This window comes from Schistocerca serialis, chromosome 1, assembly GCF_023864345.2.
Source record: "Schistocerca serialis cubense isolate TAMUIC-IGC-003099 chromosome 1, iqSchSeri2.2, whole genome shotgun sequence".
NCBI lineage: Eukaryota > Metazoa > Arthropoda > Insecta > Orthoptera > Acrididae > Schistocerca > Schistocerca serialis.
In genome coordinates this window covers 127,368,922-127,384,483 of record NC_064638.1, presented here as the reverse complement: position 1 = coordinate 127,384,483, position 15,562 = coordinate 127,368,922, and the positions used below count along the sequence as shown (strand labels likewise).

The window sequence follows — 15,562 nt, the reverse complement described above, 5'->3', positions numbered from 1 at the left end:
GCAGCTAACATTACATAACTGTCGTGCTGTTTCTTCTTCAAGACAATTCTCAGCCGCATTCTGCAGGGGCAATGAAGATGCTCCTGCATCGTTTTCAAATGGAAATGTGAGATTACCCACAATACAGTCCGCAATTGTCTCCCCCTGAGTTTCATCTCTGGTAACATGAACCGCTGTCTTTGAAGACAACATTTTGACACAGACAACGAGGTGTAGGCCAGCGTGGAGAATTGGCGGAAAGCACTGGCGGCTGCCTTCTATGATGAGGCTATTGAAAAGTTGGTACAACGCTATGACAAAAGTCTAAGTCAGAACGGCGACTACGTAGAGAAGTAGCTGAAAGGTGTAGCTAATTGTTACAATTAAAACATTTCTGATGTTCACTGTGGTTTCAATTTGGCAATCAATCGGAGCTTACTTTCTGAACAGGCCTCGTATTTATTCAAAATGTTCAAATGTGTGTGAAATCTTAAGGGACTTAACTGCTAAGGTCATCAGTCACTAAGCTTACGCACTACTTAACCTTAATTATCTTATGGACAAACACACACACCCATGCCCGAGGGAAGACTCGAACCTCCGCCGGGACCAGCCGCACAGTCCATGACTGCAGCGCCTAGACCGCTCGGCTAAGCCCGCGCGGCTCTTACGTACTTCTCACATATTTCAAACTCTCTCTGTGTGCTGATCTCTATTCTCGGCGCGTAGCTGGATTTGCTGCCACGTGCGTCTGCTTGCCCGACGATCATTCTCATTTCGCCCGGATACAAACATTCCTAAACCTGGAACTAAGACACGCTAATGTTGAAAAAGCTGCAACTACTTGCTCGCACGAATCAGTCACGTATTCATATCATGATCATTTGATTCATTGATGCTGATGGGTGGAAATGAACGGCATGCAGCAACGCATGGAGTTTCCGGGAATCTTCATCTCCACCAATCACTTTGTTAGTGGGCTGCTTCTGTGTAGGCAGCGCTGTGTAGCGCTTTGCATTGGCTCTCTGACTGCGCTTTCTTTTTGCAAGAGACTCTGTGGCTGGTTGGACTCGTTTCTTGGAAGTTCACCGCCAGTAGTATTGGGCAGCTGGAAGTTATTCGCCAGCAGTGATGGAAGTACTGTTGGAGGTGAACAGCCAGCAGTGGTGGATGTTAGATGAGAGAAATTAGCATTGATGGAGGGCAGAGGTCTGACGTCTTAGCGTAGGCTAACGATCTGGAAGTATCCGACTTGGAGACTGAAAATTATTCATGATTATATAACTTTGTACTGGATATCAATGACGATTTATATTCGTGTTTGAACTGGATGTCACATTATTAAGGTAAAAAATACATTATTTGGATTGCAATAAACTCTTTCCTTTGCTAACCACATGCGTATTAGTAGTTGGTGGCTTTAGAAGTCAGAATCTTTTATTTAGCTGGCAGTACTGACGCTCGCTGAATTGCAATAGTTGGCGTACTGAAGATTTTTGTAAGTGCTTAATGAAATGTGTAGGTTATTGTCGTGATTGCTTCTTATTCAGGGCCATTCTTTTGGTTTAACTTGGTTGGACTTGGGCAATTCCAGCAGGACGAGGCGACACCCCACCCGTCCAATATTGGTACAGCGTGGCTCCAGAACAGTTTTCTGAGTTCAGACACTTCCGCTGGCCACCAAACTCCCCAGACATGAACATTATTGAGCATATCAGGGATGCCTTGCAAAGTGCAGTTCAGAGGAGATCTCCACCACCTTGTACGCTTATGGATTTATGGACAGCTCTGCGGGATTCATGGTATCAGTTCCCTCCAGCACTACTGCAGACATTATTCGAGTCTATGTCAGTTCGTGTTGCGGCAATTCTGCGCGCTCGCGGGGGCCATACACGCCATTAGGCAGGAGTACCAGTTTCTTTGGCTCTTCAGCGTACTACAAGAACCGGCAATGTTAAAAAATCGATCTAAATGGATGATATAATGGGAAAAAATTGTAATACTCATCTTATTTCGTGAATGTATTTATGCCTCCAAAGGGAATGTTGTACAGGTCCAGGCTTATCGGCCATTAGTGAAGATACATTCACATTTTCCTATTTCCTTTCTTTTTCCCATGCATCTAAGGCAAAATGCATCAGTTTTCGATACATCGGTAAAGAGAGTCTTCTTTCAAATATACACGGATTTTATAATGATCACTGTCATCACTCAAGAAATCTATAAAGCATTACAAATGTATTTTCAGTACAAATAACAGTTTTCAAAACATGAAGTCATTCTTGGCGCGCATTTTGTCTGCAGAAAAAACACTACTTTACTGCTTCGCGTCCAGACGAAGACTGTCTTATACGAGCCTGAGACAAAGAGTAATTACTTCCAGCACATATGACATGATATACTACAGCGTGAAGTTGTAGATTGTTCCAGAACCGGCAACTGGCGAAGTTAACATTTGTACATAGTTTTCTGCATAGACAAGTGAACAGTTACAAAAAAAATACACCTGCTGACATAAATAAAATTTATAAAAATAAAAATCATTGTATTATTACATATAATTCTGAAAGGAAGTTTTGTAGAAATTGCGGATTGTGACACATCACCAAAATAGTAAAGATTATATATTTTCTTTTATATGACTGCTTTTTATTAAAATCTAGTTTGCTTTCGAAAAATTATTACTGTTCTTGATTTAACGAATAAGAAAATGTGATGAAAAATTTCGTAACCAAGGTATTGTAAAGTTCGACGTTTATGCCATTTATGGCCAAATAAAAAAATATAATGTATAGCATAGTTAAAGTCTTTTAAAATTAGAAATAAAAATTGTTAATAAGTATTAGAGAGAAATTATGAAAAGTGTGAAATTTAAACAAATATAAGCAGTAAATACACCGATTCCGTATGCTCATCTCTTGTACTTCAGGCTTGTAATCATAGGTGAAACACAGGAAAGAGAATGGAGTCCCCAATTCTGTTAAGCATGCTTAGTAGCATAATCTAGTCAAAGACCCCGTCATTTTTCTTTATACGGTCTGGTACTATTTCTACCGTCAATTTTCAGCATTTCCGCATCATTCAAAATCTCACCTAATGTGTCGTCACTTCACGAATAATAACTCGTTATTCCGGGCAGTCACTCAGCACCTGACGATGGTGAAACTTTTCGAAACCTCAAGTTCCTACTGGTAGGTGATGTAGTTTAAACATCAAGAAAACTTTAAACTTGGATGTCGTCGCGAAAAACTCCGTTAAATAACCATATTTCTGTCAAGTTGAAATAATTCTATTTCCCTTATTACGCAATGGTAGTTATGCCAGTACATATGTTTAAATAGTATGTGACACAATACGTAAATAAGAGCTGAGATATACGTTCCAGTAAGACATAGATGACACATCTTCCTTCAAATGTAAAACGTTCTACGCAGTAAAACGATTATCATTCATCTATGTTATTGGTTCCTTTTTCTCGATGAAAAACATACCATTTTCAGTCTCATTAGGAACTGAGCTACAGAAGTCAGTAGCAGTGAAGACCAATGTTAGCTGGGAAACAGCGCGGTTAGTAAGTTAGTAACTTTCCTTCGCAAAGTGTCAAAGTTGTATATTAAGAATACGTATGGAGACTACATGAGAGAGAAATGAAATTTTAGTGCCGTTTCTGTCTTAGTGACGGAGGTGTAACCGCGTAGCCTAGCCCTGCCTATTAGATGAAGGGGGCCACGGACCTTACCCGACGCAGGCGCAAACTTTAGTCTATATCTCTTCACACTTCCAGTGAAATACAGGCCGTGAAAATGTATTCCACCATTTGCATTTGGACCAGGCAGGTCCAAGTCGAGCGTCAGTCCAGCTCTCTGCGTTCATCAGTTTCTGATGAAAAAACTGTGATAGTTATTATTCAAAAATACACGAAAGTGATCTCAAGGATAGTTTTAATGTCACGTCAGGTAAAACTGCAAAAGTGCCATTAAAAACTGCTTTTGGAGATTGTACACTGTCGGAAAATAAACTCAACACCCTCACGGACAAGGTCATCTTATTGGAAAGTGAGGTGTAGATACTTCATTATTGTAGGAGTGTATATCTCAAATTCAGACCAAATGAGAAACGTGTGTCCAAACAGTCGCATCAGTACACGGTAAACCCTCTCTGGTGGCAACGCAGGCGGGAAACGCCGCAAGCAGAATAGCATCCTGCGGTAGAGTGTCCCAAGCACCTTTTGTTGCAGTTCGGCAACGCTTCTTGTAGGCCCTGGAGAACGAGTACATGTGCTTCTGGTCAGACTACCACCGACACCACGGAACCGCCAATCATGTGTCGTGAAGGACTTGACTGGAGAGTGGAAAGGTACTCTGGTATCTTCAGTGATGAGAGTAGGTACTGTCTGTATGCGAGTCATGGACGTGCTCGTGTACGGCGTATACCTGGGGAGGTGCCTTTCCAGAGTGCATTCGTCCACGACACACAAACTCCACACCGGGGTCCGTTTACAACAAAAACATGTGCCGCTTCGTCATGTCCCACACATGTTTAATTGAAGAGAGGTCTTGCAGTGAACACATAGTGCGTAGTGGGGCTATCACTCTGTTGTAGAAATAATTCAAAAGCCAAGATCGCTTAAATACTGTTTACTGGATAACCGGTTTCAAAACACTAAAGGTGCCATCATCGGATCTGTGAAGATATAACATGACAGGTTTGCGGGAGGGCTTACATGAGTTACACTATATATATATATATATATATATATATATATATATATATTGCTATTAGTACAGTACCACATATCTGAATGTAGCTTAACATTTATAAACCATTTGGATATAACGATACATGAGGCAGACCAGCTGACATAAAATCATTGTCGCAAAAAATAAAAAAAAACAACTGTTCTCATGGTCTATCTTTTCCATCAGATATGTAAAACTGAAGTCACAAGATAAAACTACACTACTGGTCATTAAAATTGCTACACAAAGAAGAAATGCAGATGACAAACGGGTATTCATTGGACAAATATATTATACTAGAACTGACATGTGATTACATTTTCACGCAACTTGGGTGCATAGATCCAGAGAAGTCAGTAACCAGAACAACCACCTCTGCCCGTAATAACGGCCTTGATACGCCTGGGCATTGAGTCAAACAGAGCTTGGATGCCGTGTACAGGTACAGCTGCCCATGCAGCTTCAACACCATACCACAGTTCATCAAGAGTAGTGACTGGCGTATTGTGACGAGCCAGTTGCTCGGCCACCATTGACCAGACGTTTTCAATTGGTGAGAGGTCTGGAGAATGTGCTGACCAGGGCAGCAGTCGAATATTTTCTGTATCCAGAAAGGCCCGTACAGAACCTGCAACACGCGGTCGTGCATTATCATGCTGAAACGTAGGGTTTCGCAGGGATCGAACGAAGGGTAGAGCCACGGGTCGTAACACATTTGAATTGTAACGTACACTGTTCAAAATGCCGTCAATGCGAACAAGAGGTGACCGACACGTGTAACCAATGGCACCCCATACCATCACGCCAGGTGATACGCTAGTATGGCGATGACGAATACACGCTTCCAATGTGCGTTCACCGCGGTGTCGCCAAATACGGATGAGACCATCATGATGCTGTAGACAGAAGCTGGATTCATCCGAAAAAAAAATATTCTAAAATGTGTGTGAAATCTTATGGGACTTAACTGCTAAGGTCATCAGTTCCTAAGCTTACACTCTACTTAACCTAAGTTATCGTAAGGGCAAACACACACAACCATGCCCGAGGGAGGACACGTACCACCGCCTTGACCAGCCGCACAGTCCATGACTGCAGGGCCTGAGACCGCTCGGCTAATCCCGCGCGGCCCATTCGAAAAAATGACGTTTGCCATTCGTGCAGCCAGGTTCGTCGTTGAGTACACCATCGCACGCGCTCCTGTCTGTGATGCAACGTCAAGGGTAACCGCGGCCATGGTCTCCGAGCTGACAGTCCATGCTGCTGCAAACGTCGTCGAACTGTTCGCGCAGATGGTTGTTCTCTTGCAAACCTCCCCACCTGTTGACTCTGGGAACGAGATGTGACTGCACGATCCGTTACAGCCATGCGAATAAGATGCCTGTCATCTCGACTGCTAGTGATATGAGGCCGTTGGGATCCAGCACGGCGTTCCGTATTACCCTCCTGAACCCACCGATTCCATATTCTGCTAACAGTCATTGGATCTCGACCAACGCGAGCAGCAATGTTGCGATACGATAAACCGCAATCGCGATAGGCTACAATCCGACCTTTATCAAAGTCGGAAACGTGATGGTACGCATTTCTTCTCCTTACACGAGGCATCACAACAACGTTACACCAGGCAATGCCGGTCAACTGCTGTTTGTGTATGAGAAATCGGTTGGAAACTTTCCTCATGTCAGTACGTTGTAGGTGTCGCCACCGGCGCCAACCTTGTGTGAATGCTCTGAAAAGCTAATCATTTGCATATCACAGCATCTTCTTCCTGTCGGTTAAATTTCGCGTCTGTAGCACGTCATCTTCGTGGTGTAGCAATTTTAATGGCCAGTAGTGTATTTGGTACATGATCGCTGCTCGACTAACAACGGTCGGCATCACACTGCCCTATTCCGCGCAGGTATACCTGCTGCGTTTCTAGTGGTTCACAGTCAGCCACTAGATAGTGCTGTCCACGCAATGCACACACAGTCCCACGGTATAACCACTCTTTACTACTACAATACAACTTTAGTACTACTGCTAATCAAATACTCATGCAATGAACACTTTCGCATACACTTACTGTACACACTATACATACTATACACACTATAAAGTACGTCAATTACAGAGTAAAAACATCTCAAGCAAAGGCATTATCCATATTAGCGCCATACAAAACTACATATTATAATTTACCCTTATTCATGCATTCAGGAATTTACACACGGTAAGCTGTTCATAACACGACTTAGAAACAACGTGACGAGTGATTAAAACCTATATGATGGGTTTTACCTGTCTGGGCACTACGGTCTTAGGCAGTGTAAACGCTAAAAAAGTACTAATGTGCTATAAAAGGCTCCCACCATCTATGCACCGATTATGAACGTGGTAAGGACCGACTATCAAAACCTGCATAGGCACATGAAATTCAGGAAGGCCAGGCCAGAAACAAACCGAGGGAGCACGGAAACAGGGGAAGCCACGTGCGTTCCCACTGGCATGGAACTCGTTCCATCCATTCATCTCACCGAATGGGGAGCAATGGATAACATATTACTACGATACCGAGAAAACCCCATTTTGCCCAGCCATACACAAATATATCTACAGCATATAGAAACGTGACGAAGACACATTTGGAGGGCAATGGGAATCATTACTGGCGAGGCTGATCAACTACACGTCAGACCTGATAACAAGCATTTAGCATAACATGGCAGGCCATCCCCACAAAAAAAAGAAAAAAGTGACCAATAAATGACATCATCAGAAGTACCATATAGGTGGCGTTCCGAGCATAACACATACACAACATTCATCATAGTGTGTGAATAGGCCGCACACGATCTCTAGAGCACCACATCAAATATGTCAAAGAAATTATGGTGGAAACCTCGTTCTGTTTTTGTAAACTTCGATGTTTTCCAAAACGTTGTTTCCTTCCTTTAGGTGCTTTATGCAATATTTTCGTACCTTGCTGCATATCAGTAATTTTATGGTTCGATTCCCGCAGACTCTTCACTTGTGTCAATACTGCGAGGTCGTTCTCAACGCGGTGTACAGGTGTGGGAATATCCCACAGACCACGGTTGAAAGCAGCAGCACACCACCGATGTACTGAGCCCGACATGTGCAACAGTCCGCCTATATGTCCATCCATTTTACTACTGACCCACAATGCGACCCACTTCAGATGTTCAGTAGGACCATGTACTCGTCGGTGGGGCACGGTTATACCGTAGAACGAATGCTGACTGAACGCGGTTCGCGTCTACACTCAGCACAGTAACGCCTACAGAGTTACGGTAGAGAGTATAGAGACAGGCCTCCTGAGATCCATCTGACAGTCTATGAGGTGACAAATGAACCACTGAAATAACAACCCCATACATGCGCATATTATACCCCTGAGCCTCTGAACACATTGCGTGAGGATGTTGCAGTTTTTTCCGGCAGGCTATTGACCCTGTCAATGTCACGAAGTGTAAATAACCAGTTACTGTTTCACTTTCTTCGGAAATAAAAGCGCTTAGCGAGAGTTACGTTTAACCTTCTGGTGCTCAACAAGTTACACCAACTCCTCTTTTGGTGTTTCCATAAAGATTACATATTTGTACTGTTGATCAGAAAACAGCAATCGTTTCGTTAATGGCACAGACACACTGTTACGCTACTGTCAGCAGCTTTTCATGGGAAAGAAAACTGATGATGAGAAGTACCTATACATCCAATTCATCACGTGAATTCGATAACCAAAATTATATAGTGTTGTGATTCATGGAACGAAAGTAAGCAACTCATTGCTGATTTCCATTCCACCACATTTCCAGTTCTTGACATGATGTCTTAATCTCGGAGGTAATTGTCGTTTATATCCTCACTAGTAATGTCATGAGTAGTTTATCACTGTTTACTCAAGTAATCAGCCAGACAATTGTATCTGGTTAGATCTTAGTTAATTTTTTCTTAATCCTCATTACTCTTTTTAGTATTTAATTCCTTTGTTGCTGTAGTAAACCTGTAAAAGTGTGTGTGAGTATATGTACGTTTGTCCTTTAGGAACTGCTTTTCTAAAGGATGTAGATGTAATTAACTGTTTACTACATTCAGAAAACAATCACCTCATGACACTTCACTTTGACAACTAGACACCCTATAATCAGGTAGACTCCAAAATTTCGTCATAATAATTAATTCTGTGTACGTTCTGTACAAACGACTTGTTTTGCGACGCTTCGTTGAAGTTGCTACGTATTTTGTCCTTACAAAGACATACAGTTTGATGCTGTTATTCCACAGTCTATAGAATCTTTGGTTTGTGGTTTAAAGGAGGAAGGAAGATTGGGTGTAGCGGACCATCCACACCGAGGTCATTAGAGACGCAGCACAAGCTTGGATTGGGTGAAGGATGGGGAAGGAAATCGGCCGTTCACTTTCAAAGGTACCACCCCAGCATTTGCCTGGAGCGGTTTAGGGAAATCACGAAAACCTAAATCTGTATGCACGGACGCTGGTTTGAATCGACGTCCTCCAGAATGCATGTGCTAACCATTGCGGCACCTCACTCAATTGGTTTGTGGTTTGTTTTAATAAAAAGAAAATATTACTTTTCAAATGGTTTATTTACATGCAGCGCAAAATAAATACAGTCAGGGATGAGATGGTGCTATGATGATGGGCTGTCTACCAGGCGTAAGACAGAGCAGGGGCGCTGTAGGACAGGTGGGCGACGGCGGGGGCGGCGGAGTAGGCCACTCCCAGCAGACCATGGGCGGCGACGGCGGGGGCGGCGTAGGCGGCGGCGGGCGCGTAGGCGGCGCGGGCGTAGCCGTAGGCGGGGGCAGCGTAGGCGGCACGGGCGTAACCGTAGGCGGGGGCGGCCAGGGCGTCGTTGCTCACGCGCACGTCAGACTTGGTGACGCTGGAGTAGGGGGTGTCGATGGTCTTGGAGTAGGTGGACACCTGTCCCAGGTTGCCGTAGCTCCTCAGGATGTTGGAGTGCTGGGAGGTGATGGCCGCGGGGGCGACGGCGTGCGCGCCGTAGGCGGCGTAGGCGGGGGCGCCGTAGGCCACGGCGGGGGCGGCGTAGCCTCCCAGGTAGCCGGCGTTGGCGACGGCCAGGACGGTGGCGAGAACCAGGAACTGTAAACAAAAGGGACGGCGTTCTTGGTAAAGTTGTACGAGGCAAAATCTTCAGTCCGTTCAATAACAAATAGTTACAAAACTAATAAGACCCAAAATTTTAATGGCAGGAAGTGAGCATTCTAGACTCGTTTCATAGTTTAGAATTGATTAGAGGACAGTCGTCGTAAATAAGAGAGAGAAAATGCTCCTATGAAGGTGTGACAGTAAATATCTCTCGAACTCCTTACCATATTTACCCTAAAGGGAGACTTGGCTGCCCAAGCTCTGCCCATTTGTAGATTCAGAATCTTTTTCAGCCAGCAAAGCTGGTGAGATAGAGGGAGTGGGTTTGCAGTTGAAGTATTTCTGTTAGAACCATGGGGAACCTCCCGAAACCTTGATCAGAACCGTGGAGGGTGGATAAGTTGCTGGAAATATTTTTTGTTCCATTCTGGGACAATATCCGCCATGCAAAAGATGTAATTGTATGTGGAAATGTAGTTGTTTGTGTATGCATCGACTTTATTCTGTACACACTCGAAGTCGATGACCTATTTGGACTGAAATGAAATGATCATATGGCATTACTAGCAGTCTGAGGTTGTTCGGCTGCCTGTTGCAAGTCTTTCTATTTGATCCCACATTGGCGACTTGCAAATAACACTCCTTATCTGTAATTGCACATGAGTGACTGATGTACTTTATGTTTTCGTAGGAGAGGTTGAAGTGAATACAAGACTCGACTCATATTCAGGCAGGGGCATACTTCAAATTCCAACCCTGTCATCCATGTTTATCAGTCACCCTAAATGTCTTAACGTCCTAATACTTTAAATTCCCATTTTCCCTAGCACTCTGTTTCTTAAACTTTCGTCTTTAGTGACACCTAAAGCTCTATTCCTGTATTTGCTTTCAAATTATAAACCTAAGTGGAGCTGGTATTTGAAAAAAATGATCACTGTTGTAGTGTGGTTAGGTAAACTGACAACCTATACTTTCTATGAATGTCTAGAACATTATAATATTAGGAGCGACATTTATTCATGAACACAGCTTCGCTATGAAAAAAAAAGTAAAACGAATGCTGAGCTTTATCGTATAGGAAAGAATGCTTTCACACCGCAGGAGGTACTTGCTGTCAACATATTACTGTCGGAAAAGTAGATTACTAGTGAAGACTGCAGCGGTGTTCTTTAGGCTATGTCCTCTACGTGGTGATGTATCTTACGTTTTAAGTACCTCCAGCCTATGAACCAGTGTCATGAATCACAGATATGGAATCTAAACGAACGTTAAGCTCACTCTTTTTCGCACTTCAGTATATTCTATTTCATTTGCGAGATTGTTCAAGCGATTTTACAAAATGAGAAGAAATGAACAACAGAGTGAGCTTAGAACTATGTAACAATGTTGTCACTCTCTGCTTGTAAACTCTTCATAAGTAATAGTCATACAGCTACTTTGTTCCTGTTTTAGACAAAGACAACATATTTTTCCCAGAAGCCACCTAAGCGTAGAGCAGGTATTCTTCCGCAATTACAGCAAGGTGATTTTCTAGCTTTGGTTCAGATACGGCTCTCAGGAACATCAAACTACGTGGCCAAATTGTTCATTACTGTTTTCACCAAACGTTAGGACTTGATATAGCTTCAGCAGTAGAATGTCATTTGCTGCGAGAATAGTTCCGCAAATGGGTATGCAGAAGGTGTAGGAATGAGGGGGTAATACGAAGAACGGAAGAGAATTAGGAGACTATGTAAAATTACCATACTAAGGTAGGAGATTCTTCTTCCTTCGTTCCTACAGAACGTTATGAATTGTTTCGTACTGAATCTGAGAATTTAGTAATATTTTATATAGACTCCTCTTTTCCCATAAAACGGTATGGTTTGTAAGAAGGAAGAAGAGGCTGTAGAAGCCCTTAAGTTGAGCACCACAATGTTGTCTTGTGGGTGTATCGAGTAATGTATGTCAATGAAACCTACTGTGATACTCTCGAATCTTAACTCCACTTGCACACTCCATAAATCGTCTTATAGATGGGAGTCTCATCCCTTAAAAAAGGAAAAAATAAAGAAACGATCCCATGATAGTTCGTGCTGGACTGATAATCATCTTGAAATATTCCCCGCCTAATAGAATGAAAAACTCATAACGAGCCGCCCCAAGGCTACGTTCTGTGTCTACTATCCTCCTTGACAAACAGCAGGGGAAATGTGCTCTAAAATAGACGCTGCTATAATGATCTAGTCTCAGTGACAGAACAATGAATTATAGTCTTATCAGAGGCGAATAAGTTTTCACAGTGATTCAAAAACAATCCGGGTAGTCACAACGTGAATAAATCCCTACTGTAGCGAGATGAATGTTGTATAAGTTCCTCGGACGTTCTGTGGCAATGTGATCTGAGCAGAAGATGGATCACAGTTGGCTGATGTTCTTATTACCAATACAAAACGAACGAACTTTTTGATTCTGTAGCTCGTTGGTTTAGTGGGTAAGCATTAGACTCAAATCTAGTGCTCCTGCGTTAGATACCCTCTCGGAATTGCGATCTTTGCTGATTCTTTCCGCTTCATCCACCTGTGGCAATGATTAGTTCATATGAGAAATGCCGTTATCAACATAGTTCCGAGTCTGCCTGTAATTGGCTTGACCGTTTGGAGGCCTGAGGAAGGGAACTGCACCTTGCCTAGTACAGCGCTGTGATGTTCACAACAATTAACTTAGTTGCAGCATAAGTTTGAACAAAATTGTCTTTGGTTTGCGAAGTGACTGCAGTATATTCAAGCTGTACCTGACACATAAGATTGTGAGCGGAGGACGGATAAAGGCCGTCATCATCTATGCCAGCTAAGGAAATTGTGTGGATGTACAGAGCGAGGGAGATTCGTAAATATTTTCAGTACTGACGGACATTTCATGTTAATGAAGCTGCATCACAGTATAAGATATTCCATCGTTTCAGCCATTCTCGCAAATGGCCTTCATAATGGGGACGATATATAAAGCATCAGCCTGATGATGACCACGTGAAGTAGGGTCCGAAACGCCGGAACAGTTTACACTAGTGCTTCGTCACACTGGCAGCGCGTGTACTGCCGAGGGCCCGTGGTACTCACTTTGTACATGGTGGCGTCGGCGGAGCGCTGCGTTGCTGGTCTGGTGTGGTGGAGAGCTGGTGGGCTGTGTGTGCCTGGAAGGCGGCCGGCCGCCGTTTTATAGGCGCTGCGCCGGTGGCCGGACCACGTTCACGCCCCCCGCACCGCAGCGGAGGCGACCAGCCGGTGGCTGGCGCATTTCCATAGCGCGGCCAGCGGGGACCTCTGTTTTCGCAACAGCCCGGGCGCCCTTTTTTCTTTTTTTTCTTTTTTCACTGGTGTTTTAATATCGTTCGATGATCCGATAACGCACATATTTTCTAATACGTTTTACATTATTTTGACAGTCGTAGAAATTCACGTTTAACAGCTATTTGTTTACTCAAAGACATATTGTTGGGAGATGTGTATTTATGGAACTGTTATTGATTTGTTCGCAATCTATATGGAAAAAACTATCCGATAAAGTAAACGCCCTACTAAAAGAATACGAACGTGAAATTAGCCTTCGTAAACAATAAGTATTAACACAAAACTAAGTTCAGGAAAAGCCATTCTCCCGAAACACTTAGATCCTGGAATTTAGAAAATTAACTGAAATAGCTGCACAAAATTTTACTTAGGGCAGACGGTACGAAATTTGATCGTAAGGTTCAGAGAACACAAGAGAGAAACAGATAACAATCAAGCCACCATTTCTGACACGCCTCAAAAATGTAAAATACGAATTCGACAAAACTGAAAACCCGCTACAAATTCTGCACAAAATACCAAAAGTCAAATCACGAATACCTTGCAGGAACGTGAAATATACATACACACTAAGGCTTATCTCCTAGCTACACTAAATGAACATACCAATTTCAAGCACACACATTTTATTGAAATTTTATGTAGGGGTAACGGATAACCAAAACACCAAAGATAACAAATACATCAATAACAGTTCCATGTTCTAAGGCGCTGCAGTCATGGACTGTGTGGCTGATCCCGGCGGAGGTTCGAGTCCTCCCTCGGGCATGGGTGTGTGTCTTTGTCCTTAGGAGAATTTAGGTTAAGTAGGGTGTAAGCTTAGGGACTGATGACCTTAGCAGTTAAGTCCCATACGATTTCACATACATTTGAACATTTGAACAGTTCCATAGATACACGACCCGCAACAACATAAATATCTTTAAGTAAACATCTAGCTTTTAAACTCGAATTTTTCTGCCTGTCAAAATAATGAAATACATATTATAATATCTACATCTACATCCATACTCCGGAAGCCACCCGATGGTGTGTGGCGGAGGGTACCTTGAGTACCTATCGGTTCTCCCTTCCATTCCAGTATCGTATTGTTCGTGGAAAGAAGGATTGTCGGTATGCCTCTGTGTGGGCTCTAATCTCTCTGATTTTATCCTCATGGTCTCTTCGCGATATATACGTCGGAGGGAGCAATATACTGCTTGACTCCCCGCTGAAGGTATGTTCTCGAAACTTCAACAAAAGCCCGTACCGAGCTACTGTGTGTCTCTCTTGCAGAGTCTTCCACTGGAGTTTATCTATCATCTTCGTAACGCTTTCGCGATTACTAAATGATCCTGTAACGAAGCGCGCTGCTCTCCGTTGGAACTTCTCTATCTCTTCTATCAACCCTATGCGGTACGGATCCCACACCGGTGAGCAGTATTCAAGCAGTGGGCGAACATGTGTACTGTATCCTACTTCCGTTGTCTTCGGACTGCATTTCCTTAGGATTCTTCTAATGAATCTCAGTCTGGCATCTTATTTACCGACGATTAATTTTATATGGTCATTCCATTTTAAATCGATCCTAATGTCTATTCCCAGATAATTTATGGAATTAACTGGTTCCAGTTGCTGACCTGCTATATTCTAGCTAAATGATAAAGGATCTTTCTTTCCAGGAATTCGCGGCAAATACGTTCAACATCATATCAGTCAACAACTTTAAAACGTTACTGAAAAAAAAGTGTTATAGCTCTAAGCACTATGGGACTCAACATCTGAGGTCATCACTCCCCTAGACTTAGAACTACTTAAACCTAACCTACCTAAGGACATCACACACATACATGCCCGAGGAAGGATTCGAACCTGCGACCGTAGCAGCCGCGTGCCTCCGGACTGAAGGGCCTGGAACTGCTCGGCCGCAGCTACCGGCAAAAGTGTTACACAAAAGTGTTACATCCAGCAAATACGGACAGCGGCGATAGTTTGTTCAAAGTTGGCAAATGTTCGTTTACAACGTCAGGATGTGAGTTATAAAATAAATGCTGTTATTTGCAGATGTACTGTTGAAGAAAATAAAGCCGAAAGCCGAAGTAAGCTTATATACAAAAATAAAATTTCAAACAGCATACTGTTACTAATTCTCTGTTTCGGTCACCGTTGCGGGTGTCCATCATCAAGTTGATAAAGCGTAGGTCCATGCTGTCACTCTGCTGACGGTTGCACATAATACTGACCGAAATGCAGGAGCATTTCACACTATTTACTCGATCACACTCCCAGAATAGTAGTGTCGAGACAAGTAATTCGAAGAAAGGTGTTTGTGGCATCATCTTCCTTTGACAACGAGGAGGTCAGAGCCGGAGCACCAGATCAGATTTGGAAAGGGGG

General features: G+C 43.2%; 1 protein-coding gene across 1 annotated transcript; it reads right to left on the bottom strand.

Annotated features, from left to right (window-relative positions):
* Positions 1-9,363: 9,363 nt before the first annotated feature.
* LOC126464038 (cuticle protein 67-like) lies at positions 9,364-13,013 on the bottom strand. The gene is made up of 2 exons (XM_050096204.1): positions 12,956-13,013; positions 9,364-9,851 (listed from the first exon to the last, which is right to left on the bottom strand). The coding sequence occupies exons 1-2, from the start codon at positions 12,962-12,964 to the stop codon at positions 9,393-9,395; spliced, it is 468 nt and encodes a 155-aa protein (XP_049952161.1). The 5' UTR covers positions 12,965-13,013; the 3' UTR covers positions 9,364-9,392.
* Between the last annotated feature and the right edge of the window lie 2,549 nt (positions 13,014-15,562).